Below are 12,515 nucleotides of genomic sequence, written 5' to 3' on the forward strand. Positions count from 1 at the left end.
ATCGTTTATAATAGTGTTTGTGAGACTGCATAGGTGCATCTGCACACAGCTGTTACTCTCACGTTGATATCAGGAAGTGGAATGGTTGGCCATACGTTCGATTTTTTCAAAGTAGCCTGTGGACTTGAACCCCAGCAGTTTTTCCCAGCCCAGGTGCCAAGACACTGGGGCTCCATGCGCCCTCGGGTGCGCGCAGACCCAGCGGCGGCGGCGTCGAAGCCTTCTGGGTTACCGGATTAGGTGCGAAGGCTCAGACACCTACTACCCTCGGGGCACGCTTGCGGCTCTTTTCGTTGAGAAACGATTTGGCGATCACGTGAAAGATGCATGCGGCCTCGTGACGTCACGGTACTCGGACCAATGGGAGCCTCTGTTTATGTAGAGGCCCCGGACTACTAACGCCCCCGCCCGCTCCGAAGGAGAGAGCGGAGCGTGAGTGGGCGGAAGCGCGCTGGGAGGGCTGCGCGGGTTGCCCTCTGCAGCCGCGTCTCCGCCATCCCCTCGCCGTCCCGGGGCGTTGTACGTCTCCTTCCGGGACCGAAGCCGCCCGCAGCAGTGGGCAGCCCCAGCCGCGCCCCCCCTCAGCGCCCGGAGGACATGCTGGAGAGAGAATGAGCCAGAGGGACACGCTGGTGCATCTGTTTGCCGGGGGGTACGGTCCATCCGGGGGTGGAGCCGGAGCTGGGGGCGAACGAAGCGGGCGAGGGGAGCTGAAGCCCGACGAGGATGGCTGAGGGCGACCAGGCCGCAGGGCACGGCCTAGCAGGGCCCGGCCTGCGGGGCCAGTGAGGAGCCCACCAACTGAGGCCTCGGGGCCGCAGGGCCACGGGGCGGGACTGTGGAGGCCGGGGACAAAATGGGCGCCGGGCCGCCTCGGCTGCTGTGGTGCTGCGCAGCGGGGCCTCCTCACGTCGCTCACGCGCGGTGGCGTCTTCCGGCCCGGCTCTCGGGGGCGTGCCCAGGACGTCGGAGGGTCCGTGCCCAGAGGACTCGGGTTAGGTTTGCGGCTGGTGGCTGCAGGTTATTTGTAGCTCTGGGAATTTTCCTTCCTGAGCTTTCCAGGCTGCAAGATGTGATGCAAAGCGGCCCTGCCTTTGGGACCGGATTTTTCTCCCCAGGCAAACCAGTTCTCTTGCACTTTCGCTGTTTTTCGGATGCATAAAAGGGAAAATGAGGGTGGAAAGAAGTCAGCTATTTTGATGATAGTTTTTTTGTGTGTGTACTAGATTAGGACTAAGTCTTAGTTCCTTGGTTACCAGCGTGAATGCTACAGCCATTTTGCGGACCCAGTTGTCTTCTGTTAGATAGGCTCCTTCCAAATTATTCGGAAACTTACAGCAATTTTGAGTTATTTTTATCTGTAGGATTATGGCGTTGTCTTACCAAAATTGGCTAAAGTGACTTATGTTAAGACTTTAAAAAAAAAAGCTATATAGTCATATAAAGTAGCATCCCCTTAAACCCTAACGTTTGTTTCTGGATCAACCCCTCGGACCGTATTACGTGCGCAGTTCTATTTATGGTATCTTGCATTGAATTGGTTTTATGGACTGTTTCCACTGATGGCAATACTTAGTCGGTACATATTGACTCAACAGACATTTATTATACACCAGTTATGGGCCAGCCACTGTTTTGGCATAAAAGCAACACATTTCCAATTTATGAGACCTAGTTTGCTTTTCATATTTCCCTAATGTGTATTGCCAATAATAAACCAAGTTGAATAATTTTTTTTAAATCCAATAGCTATGTGTATGTTCTTGAAAAGTAAAGATGTCATGCAAATAATTGGATTCCCACGTGTAGTGTAATTAAATCGTATGACAACACTTGAAAGACCACAGACATAGGTCCACTTTTTAATTGGGTATAACATTGACAGACCTGTTAATTTTAAGTGCTTCGTCTGTAAAGGGAGGGGATTGTGCTGTACTATATGATCTAAAGTTCCTTCTCAAATCCTAACATCTGCATTCAGGATTCATGTCAAGTTTTGCTGAAAGTATAGAACACTAGGCCTGGGATTTAGCTCAGTGGTGCCGCTGCCTGCCTCGAAAGCCCAAGGGTTCTGAGTTCGATCCCCGGTACCAAAAAAAAAAGTATAGAATACTTATATTTGAAATAAATGTTAGCTTGATTGTGCTAATTTCCCAGCTTGGATTAGGATCCTCAGCCACTTTATTTTTATTAATAGGTGTTAATTTAGGCTTTTCTGTTTAGCTTGCTCTTTAAAAACAGGAGTGGAAAGTTTTTGTACTATATGAACACAGGTTAGAAGCTTCCTAGACCTCCCAACAAAGTATAGCATGTGCTACAGATTATTTAGTGTTAAATAGAATAGTGGCAGGTAGGATCTGTCTGATCTAGGCTAGGTGCTCAGGCTTGTAAAATTCCCTTCTTTTGAATGTCTTCTTTGTATGTTTCTATGTGTTAGCATGTGATTTCCATGAAACATGCTTTATCTTTTTAGAGAAGCAGAATAAGGAAGGATGCTAAAGGACATCTGTATTAGACCCTCAAAATAGGAGAAAATACTCAGATGTAAAAAGTTCACATACCTAAGGTCAAACAGCTTTTCATACATGTAAATGAGGGTAAGTACTCTTAAAACGTCCTGCAAGTTACAAATTCAATTTTAAAGAATATTCAGTGAGTCTGCTATGTGTTAAGCATTATAGAAGTACAGAGAAGATTGAGTTGGTAGTCTTATTAATTGAAGGTACATAATTCTTTACAAGTCAATGGTGCATATTTAGGCTATAATTTTTAAAACATCCTTCATAAAAGACTAGATTTATTTCTTATCTGATAGAATTGTATACTTTGCAAGTTGTGATATTTATTTACTTTGATAACAACTACATAGGGAAAGAGCAGTTTCTTTTTATGAGTTGTTTGCCTGGGCTCCTTCACACACAGGTATCCTTTGGATTAAGTCCGGCATACTTTAAAGGAAACAAGAATAATGTTTCACAGTAGTATTTTAAACTAAGGCAAGGATTTTCTTAACATGGAGACTTTATGATATTTTCCTGATTATTAAAATTGAATATATTCAAATATGTGTTTATCAGGATCTTAGAAAAATTTTTAATAGTCTGAGACCTTGGGTCTGGATGACACACTCACGTGCATACATACTCACGTGCATAACTCGTGCTTTCTTTAAGACACCCTTTGGTCTGATTATGGATTTGCCAGAGTTAATGTTCAGAGTTTGTGAGGTCATTGGTTAGGTTAATTGAGTTACAGAGGCGTATCCATGGCAGTCTGCATGATTTGGTTTTAGCTGCACCTCTAATACACTGTATGTCTGTATATAGAGATAAAATTTGAAATGGATTTTTAAATATTTTGATAGAATTACAAATTGTCTTAATTATTGTATCAACTATGTAAGTCTACCAAGAAGTCATTTGTTCTCTCTTTTCTTTCTTTCTGGAGGGGGAACTGTTTCAAATGGAAGCAATAAACATTCAGTTTTCTTTCTTTCTTTTTTTTGAGACAAGTTCTCACTCACAGTGTAGCCAGGCTGATCTCAAACTTGCAGTGATCCTCCCACCTCAGCCTCTCCAGTTCTGGGATTACAAGTGTGGGCCACCACACCCAGCACATTTAGAGTTTTAAGTGGACGAATTTTTTTCTGTTAGTTCTTAAAGAGCTTAATATAGTTACTATTGCAGATTATCTAAGGCACTTTCTTATGGTATTATAGAATTCATTTATTAAATCATTTAATTCAGTAAGAAACTTCCATGTTCTTATGATGATTTTTGTTTTCACTTGCTTTACTGTAAGATCAGGGCAGCAGTAGAATGCAGTACTTACAAGAGTAATTAACATGGTTTATTTCCGCAGTACTGTCTTTTTTTCCCTACTATTCCCATTTCCTTGATGTTTATTCTCTCACCTTCCTGTGTCTTAGTCCATTAGCGCTGCCATAATAAAATAGCATAAGTCAGGTGGCTTATAAACTACAAACATTTATTTCTGACAGTTCTGGAGCCTGAGAAGTCCAACATTAAGACACTAGCAGACTTGGTGTCTGGTGAAGGCCTGCTTCTTCATAGACTACTTTCTGACTGTGTCCTCATATGGTTGAGAGCTAGCTAGCTTTTTTTTTTATAAGAACACTAATCCCAAATACTAAGGTTGTGCCTTTATTAATTACTTTATTACTTTTAATTGCCTTTATTACTTAATTTCTTAAGTACCTCCTCCTAATATTATCACTCAGGATGACAGTATGAATTTGGAAGGATACATTTAGATATCCTTTTGTTCCTTTTTTTATTTTTATTTTTTGGTACCAGAGATCAAACCGAGGACCTCACACTTGCCAGGCAGGCCCTGTGCCGCTGAGCTACATCCCTGGCCCCCTTTTTTTCCCCTTCTAAAAATTTCATTTTCACTAATATTTTGAAAAACTAAGAAGTTGATTATTCTTATTTTCTCAAAGAAACTATTTCCCATAAATTGATTAGTATAGCACAGCAGGAGGGGTCCAGGACTCCTGAGAGCTCCTAAGAACCTCTGTTGGTCAGAGATATTAAAATGACTTTTCATAAGAATAATAAGACATTAATTGCCTTTTCACAAATTCGTTGACATTTGTGATGGTGTAAAAGTAATGCTGTGTAAGGGCAGCCACACTGAACTGTACTAATAATCATTGTATTCTTCATCTCAAAGCACTTGGAATTTTTTAAAATGGTTCATTTCACTTTTGTGAAGGGGTTAAAAACAATAGTAATTTTATTACCTTTTAACTTATGAGTGTACATCTTAACATTCTATGTGGCCAAACAGGAAATAGGCAGAAAAGCTTTCTGCATACCAAATTGTAGTTCTGCAGTTGTTTAAATTTGCAAGCTGAGCTAACCTTTTTCATGGTGAACCATTCTTAAACTATTAATAGGCTAAACTGGGAAACATTTTTCTCAAAAAAAATGTAGAGAGCCTGTTGCTTTAAAGAAAACTACTGAAAGGCATTTGTTGCCCAAGATAAAATAATTTTAAAGCAAAAATTAGAGTTTGTGAAATCTTGAGCTAATCCCCCCAACCTCCAGTGTGACAGTTTCCTAGTTCCTAAAGATGTTTCTGTTAAGTGCTGTTTAGAAAGTATACATTGTAGGGCCAGGGATGGTTCTGGTGCTTGCCTTGCAGGCAAGGTCCTGAGTTCAGTCACAGGTAACAAAAACAAAAACAAGAAAGTTTACATTGTTTCTTACAATAAAATGTATCGACATCTGGAAGTATAACCCAAACCCACTGAATCAATATTTTTCAAATGACTTGTTAGTATAAGATGGACCAGCGGATTTTAATGTAACAGCATGAAAAATTTTTTGGCATTTATTTCTATGGGTTCAAATTGTACATGCAGATAATCTTTAAAAACCTACCACTTATACAGTTTTAATGTAGTATTGAAGAATATACCCAGCTATCTGAACAGGACTGATTTGTGAAGCAAATGATATCATTAAAAGGTGTTAAATGCTATGGGGAAAAAAGTGGAGTAGCATCGGGAATGATGGGAGATCACTGCTGTTCTGTAGAAGAGAGTGATTATGAGTCAAATTGAGAAGATGATAGTTGAGCAAAGGCCTAGAGGGGAGGGAACTAACTGTGCAGAGGGAAAAGGCAGTGACAAGATCTAGGTTGTGAAAAAGGTAATGAGATGAGTATGGTCCTAGTAGTAGAGCATTATTAGACTATTGCGGGACTTTGGCTCTTTCTGTTAAGGGGAAGTAGTCATTGCAGGACTTCTAAAAGGCTAGTTCTGTCCATTGTGTTAGACTGTACCTGTGGCAAGGGCAAAAGTAGGGAGATGATTTATTTTAGTAATATGAATGAGTGGTAATGGTGGGTCTTACTAGGTTTGAGATAGTGGGCATTGTGAGAAATAGTTGAATTCTGGTTGTATTTCAAAGACACAATAAGAATTGTAACATATTGGATGTAGATACAAGAACAGGTAGACGTAAGAATAACTGGGGTTCTTTGGACATCCACAAGGTACAGTACATAATAATAATACAGAACAAAATTTTCCCCTACACCTTCTAGTCAGACAGAAACAGTAGCAGCTTCAACCAAGGTAGATACAGTGAGAGGGAATTGAGATTCTGGGTTGTATTTCCAAGTTCTAAATTACACACGTGGTACATACTGCTTTTTATGGACTTTCGTGGAATTCATCACACATCAGAAACGGTCACATATTTTCCAGTTTAAAACTTGTGGTATTTTTTAAAAAAAATATTGCAATAATTGTGCTAAAAATAAATTTAAAAATAAATGTATGTATACGGTAAAAAGAAAAAAAAAGGCTGCTGAAAGATAATAAAAGTCAGCATTCCCTCCCTCATTTCTTCCTATTGGAAATATACAAGCACTCCTATCTATTTCTTTCAGAATTTTTTTTCATACTTTCAAATATGTTCTGTTGCTTTTTCTAGATTTTTCAAATTCATATATGATACATAAATTTTTATTCTTGTAGATGAGGATTTAGTTATATTGTACCACTTCCCATTTCCCTTTCTATTTTTTCTGATATACTTACAGTTATAACAGTTTTTTTAGTCATCGCTTACCTTATTGTGACAATATATTGTTCAGCCAAGTTATATATTCTGCTGGCTTTTTCTGTTTTGAATTACTTCATTTTTCTTCCCCTGGGATTAGTATTTGCTAGCCTTTGATTTTTTCTTAATTATGTAAATATTTATTCTTGAATGTTTATTTTCATATGGTCGATGTATTTTTTTTATCAGTCTTCCCCCCCCGGAGATCTTGTCCTTCTTAGCTCTGCTAGTCTTTTTTTTTTTTTGGTACCAGGGATCAAACTCTGGTCCTTGCGCTTGCACAGCAGGCGGCGAAACCACTGAGCTAAATCCCCAGCCCTTAGCTCTGGTATTCTAATCTTATCTAGATCGGTTATTTTTAAGCTTAGCACTTCACTATCATTTAGGGACACCTCTCTCTCCTAGCTATTCTGTTCCTGCATTCAGTCTTATCCTTTTTTTAGTATTTTGCCTTAATTTCTACAATACTACTTAGCTGTGTAGGAAGAGTACAAGATAGACAATTTCTTGAATATTTGACTCCAGGTGTAGTTTATCTGTTTGATAGTTTGGTTTGGTTTTAACTGTGTAAGAAAATGGTACAAGGTGGACAATTTCTCGAATATATCTTTGTCTGCAGGTATAGTTTTATCTGTTTGGTAATTTGGTTTGGTTTCAGTTAACGTGTAAGAAAGGAATACGAGGTGAGAAATTTTTTGTGTACGTTGTCTAGTCTGTTTTCCAGTTTGGCTTGGTATAGAATTCTAGAATAAATAATGTTCTGCAGTTGTTGAGAAATCTGATGCTATTCTGATGATATTTTCCTTTTATGTGTGATCTTTTGTTCTTTCATTCTGGAAGTTGATGAAGTCTTTGTCATCTGCAGTACTTTTTTAAAGATTATAATAGTGCATCCTAATGTGGAGGGGGTTTTTTGTTTGTTTTTTGCATTGAATGTACTGTTAAACCTAAGGCTTAGACAGTCTTGAGTTTATGTTCTTTGGAGAATTAGGCTTCTTTGGAGAATTAGGAATATGGTTTTACCTTCCTGCGTGTGTGCATGTGTGCGTGCATGCATGCACGTAGAGCAAATATTCACTGGAGCATCCTACCTTTGCTGTACAGCCCATCAGCCAGTCATTTTTTTAGTTCTTTGCTTTACCTCCATCTTAAGTACTTGGTACCCTTAGTCACTAGGTTTCTTGGGAATTTTTCAGGACAAAACTATTTGCTTCTTTTGGTACTGTATTTCCCTTTGCAAGTCTTTGAGTTTCCTCTTTCCCATTTGCCTCATTGATTGAAGTTTTGTCTGCTGACACCACCTCACCGCAGTTTTGCCATTTCCAGAATACCTTAAAAGTGGAAATGTTTATCCATCAGTGATTTTTGTCTTACACTAAGAAGATCATTTATTGAGCGCCCCCCCCCCCCAATCACACTCAAGACCTTGCGCTTGCCAGGCACATGTGGCGCTACTGAGCTACATCCTCAGCCCACATTTATTGAGTTTTAAAAGGATAGAAATTTGAAAGATAGGATATACTTAAAATAAAGGAGGTTTTAACAGCTAATTATCTTCTCTGAGTATATATTATTTTGCAGTTCTTTTTAGCAGCTGTAGGCAATTACATGCAAATAAGTGAAAATTTAAAAATGTTAAAAAGTTATTGTAAGTTGGTAGAGCTTCAGATAACCACTTGGGTTACAGCTCTGGCCTGTGTACTAACTCACTAATTAAAGAGGTATTTGTGTTCTTCTCATTTCTTTCTAGATGTGGTGGCACAGTGGGAGCTATTCTGACATGTCCACTGGAAGTTGTAAAAACACGGCTGCAGTCGTCTTCTGTGACACTTTATATCTCTGAAGTTCAGCTGAACACCATGGCTGGAGCCAGTGTTAACCGAGTAGTGTCTCCTGGACCCCTCCATTGCCTAAAGTGAGAGCACAACATTCATAAGTTGCTGTTGTTGTTTTGTTTTAGTCTTAGTTTACCTTGATTCCCACGTTTGTTTATGTTCTGCCACATTGTAAAAGATTCTTAGAAACTGAGTAACAGCAGTTACTCTGAATTACATTCATTAAAAATGGTAATCCGTAATAGAGTAGAATCATTAGATGGGTAATACAAAAATATAATATTATTTCCTAATCATGTATATTTAGAATACTGTATTTTTCTACATTTACCCAATAAATTTCTAAAGCTGCTATAGGTATTTTATTTTGGATTGTTTTTTCATTTATTTTTGAAATGAGATACTGTTAATGCTAACTCTGTGTTTTTAGTTTTCCAAATACTTGCATAAGCAATTACATTTAATAATTGCAACCTGTGGTTTTTATATAACCTAAACCTAATTTGAAACAGAATTGAATTGACTTTAAAATGCTATTCAGTGGCTGTTTGATTTTTTCTGATGGCTTGAAAAGATTTGCTTTTACATTTTACTATGTTTTTTTTTTTCCTAAAATTCTTCTATTGGTACATTTTAGGTATACAGTACACTTAGATTTATCACTGGGTCCTTGTTACCTGTACATGATGTATCTTGGTTCTTATTTTTTCCCCATTCCCTGTCCTCCCTTCACCCCTTCCACCCTTCCCTATTTACCAAGACTTTGTTTCCATTTTTTCCTTTTCTCATAATTTTTCCTTTACTTTCCTTCCTCTCCACTTCCCCTACCCCTTTGGACCTTTTCTTCCTATTTCAAATTATCAGTTATTCATTTTAATCATCTTAATCCTTATTTACACTTTCAGTTTCTCACACCAGAAAAACTATTTGGTATTTACACATGTGTGTCCTATTTGTTTCACTTCAGAGGATGGCCTCAATGTGCATTCATTTAGCTATAAATGTCTCTAGTTTCTTATTCTTTATGGCTGAGTAGTACTCCATTTAATAAAAAAAGAACACATCTTTATCTAGTTTCCAGTTGATGGACACTTGGGCTGTTTCCAAGCTTTAGCTGTGACAGACTGCCCCTATAAACTTCGGTGCACATATATTGCTGTGGTATGATTCTTTTAATTCTTTTGGAAAGATACCCAGCAGGGGAATAGCTGGGTCAAATGGGACCTCTAGTCCTAGTTCTTTGAGGTATCTCCATACTGATTTCCATAGTGGTTGCCCCAGTCTCCACTCCCACCAACAATGGAGAAGGGTTCCTTTCTCCCCACACCCCTGCCAACATTTGTTATTGGTTGATTTCTTGATAGCAGCCATTCTTTCTGGGGTGAGGTGGAATCTCAGTATTGTTTTCACCTGCACCTCTCGAATGACCAGTGCTGTTGAACATTTTTTCATGTGTTCATTTGCTGCTTTAACTTCTTTGTGTGAGAAATGTCTCTTCATTTCAGATGCCCATTTTTTAATTGGGTCTTTGAATTTGAGGGGTCTGATTTTTTAAAGTTCTTTATATATTCTAGATAGTAGTCCTTTGTCTGAGGTACTGCTATTAAAAATTTTTTCCCACATTGTAGGTTGTCTCTTAGCTCTGTTGGTGGTTTCTCTTGCAGTGCAGAAGCTTTTTTTTGTTGTTGTTACTGGGGATCAAACTCGGGTCCTTGAGCTTGCTTGCAACACAAGCAGCGGAACCACTGAGCTAAATCACTGACCCCCCAGAAGCTTTTTAATAAGTTGAGATCCCAGTTGTTGATTCTTTGTGCTAGGTCCCATGCTACTGAGGTTTTGTTCATAAAGTCTTTTCCAATGCCAATGTCTTCAAGAGTTCTACCTAACTCATCTTCCAGCAAGTTTAGTGTTTCTGTTTTAATATTTAGATCTTTAATCCACTTTGATCTTAGTTTAATGCATAGTGATATAGGTATGGGTCTACTTTTAATCTTTGGCAGGTTGAAATCCAGTTTTTCCAATACCAGTTATTAAATAGGCTATCTTTCCTCCAGTGAGGGTGGTTGGCTCCTTTGTCAAAGATGAGGTGACTGGGTATGTCTAGAGTTGTTTCTGCATCTTCTAATCTATTCCACTGATCCTCAGGTCTGTTTCGTTGCCAGTACCATGCTGTTTTTATCACAGTAGCTTTGTATCATAGTTTCACGTTGGGGATTGTGATACTGCCTGCCATGTCTCTGTTGCCTAGAATTGCTTTTGCTATTCTAGGTCTCTTCTGGTTCCAAATGAATGTTTGGGTTGTTTTCTCTAGTTCTGTGAAATACATTGTTGGAATTTCAATCAGCATTGCATTAAATCTATATAGCAGTTTTGGAAATATGGCCATTTTGACTATATTGGTATTCCCTATCCAGGAACAAGGAATATCTTTCCATTTTCTTATATCCTGTTCAATCTCTTTTTTTCAGAGTGCTGTAGTTTTCAGTGTAAAGGTCTTTTGGTTCCTTTGTTAGATTGATTCCTAGATATTTCTCTTTTTTTTTTTGATACTATTGTAAAAGGAATATTTCTCTAATTTCTCAGTGAGTCTGTTATTTGTATACAAGAAGGCTATTGTTTTTTGAGTGTTGACCTTATATACACATACTCTACTGAATCTGTCAATTAAGTCTAGAAGTCTTTTGGCAGAGTTTTTTGGGTCTTCTATGTAAAGTATCATGTCATCAGCAAATAATAACAGTTTAACTTCTTCCTTTCCTACTTTTATTCCTTTTATTTCTTTCTCTTTTCTAATTGCTTGTGGCTAATGTTTCCAGAACTATACTGAACAGGAGTGGTGATAGTGGGCTACTATACTTCTTTATGTTGTGATTGGATTTGAAGTTTCAAAACTACTAAAATCAGATTTTAGATGTTTAAACTTATGTGTATGACTCCATAACTATGTGTCTGCTTTATCAGCTCAGTTGGACTTAATCTGTTTGAACTTAGTTCATTGGTGTTTATTTTGTAGAAAATAAACTTAGCTAGTGTGTTTAGCTTCACTTCCAAGGTTTCATCACACTTCTTTCAAATTTGGTTACCTAAGCACCTGAATGCGAAGAATAAATCGTTGACAATTTTGAATTAAATTGCCATTGTTATAGATAAGCATTTCAATATGCCTAGTAATAGAAAATTATTTTAATATCAGGATTTTGACAGTAGTTACTACTGATTAGGTCTCCATAAAATTCTTCCTTTGACCTCTGTAATATATTCTTTCATTTTAGGTTTTGTTTTGTTTTTTTCCTTTTAGTTTTTAATAGTTTTGCTTTCTCTTCTCCTTGGGAACTTTAAAAATCCCCTTTAGGCCCCATTTTAGTTCCTTAGTTTTTCACGCCCTCTTTTAAGCTCATTATGTATTTAACCCTCACAGCAGCCCAAGGAAGAGATACTGTTTCTCCTTACTTACTGCTGAAATTAGGATGGATAAAGTTACTTTTTAAGTCAGTTACCAGCATTGGGCTTCTCTTGGGCTGCATAGTGAGAAGGCTTATCCCTTAAGTCATGCATTTAAAATGTTTAACCATTGTGCTCAGAGAGATCTTTCTTAACCATAGGGATGTTTGAGAATCATTTGGCCTACCTAGTCAGTTAACTGTAAACTAAGTATACTTCTTTTCAATCTCTTCTTTCCCACCTGTGAAACTTTATTGAATAACTTAACTCTCAGAAAGTATTCTGATACTAAAACATACCTCTCTCTTTTTGGGGGGGGGGGCTAGGATATATGTATCTAGCTTGTACAGTGTTTGCTTGTTAATATGGTCTGTTATTTCAATATAATTCTCTGTTTTTCACAACTAGACCACAGAGTTCTGAATGTTAGTGCCCATACTCTTTACTCTTTGCCTAGTCATAAAGAGATCTTTACTATGCTGCATTAAATACTCAATATAGTGAATGTTAACTGAATGGAAGAAGAAATGATAAGCCAACCATTCTAGTATCCTGAAGAATGTTAGAGCAGTCGATTTTTGCTATAGCATTTCACTGGAATACTAAGAATGTTTCTAGTATGAAATAAAAGACCTCAAAGCTA

At 38.1% G+C, this 12,515-nt stretch overlaps 1 protein-coding gene across 6 annotated transcripts in view; it reads left to right on the top strand.

Annotated features, from left to right (window-relative positions):
• Nucleotides 1–386: 386 nt before the first annotated feature.
• The window catches only part of Slc25a36 (solute carrier family 25 member 36), a 32,692-nt gene continuing 20,563 nt past the window's right edge, over nt 387–12,515 (top strand). Inside the window, exons 1-3 of one of the 6 annotated variants that reach the window (XM_087186239.1) lie at nt 387–652; nt 2,474–2,597; nt 8,347–8,511. In XM_087186239.1, the coding sequence (XP_087042365.1) occupies nt 8,456–8,511 (56 nt within the window). In that variant the 5' untranslated portion in view covers nt 387–652; nt 2,474–2,597; nt 8,347–8,455. The remainder of the gene's footprint in view (nt 653–2,473; nt 2,598–8,346; nt 8,512–12,515) is intronic. The other 5 variants (XM_087186240.1, XM_087186236.1, XM_087186241.1 and 2 more) reach the window with 5 other exon arrangements.

Source organism: Heterocephalus glaber, unplaced genomic scaffold (assembly GCF_053883595.1).
Source record: "Heterocephalus glaber isolate CG9 unplaced genomic scaffold, H.glaber_assembly_v1.0 deba00001504, whole genome shotgun sequence".
Classification (NCBI taxonomy): Eukaryota; Metazoa; Chordata; class Mammalia; order Rodentia; family Bathyergidae; genus Heterocephalus; species Heterocephalus glaber.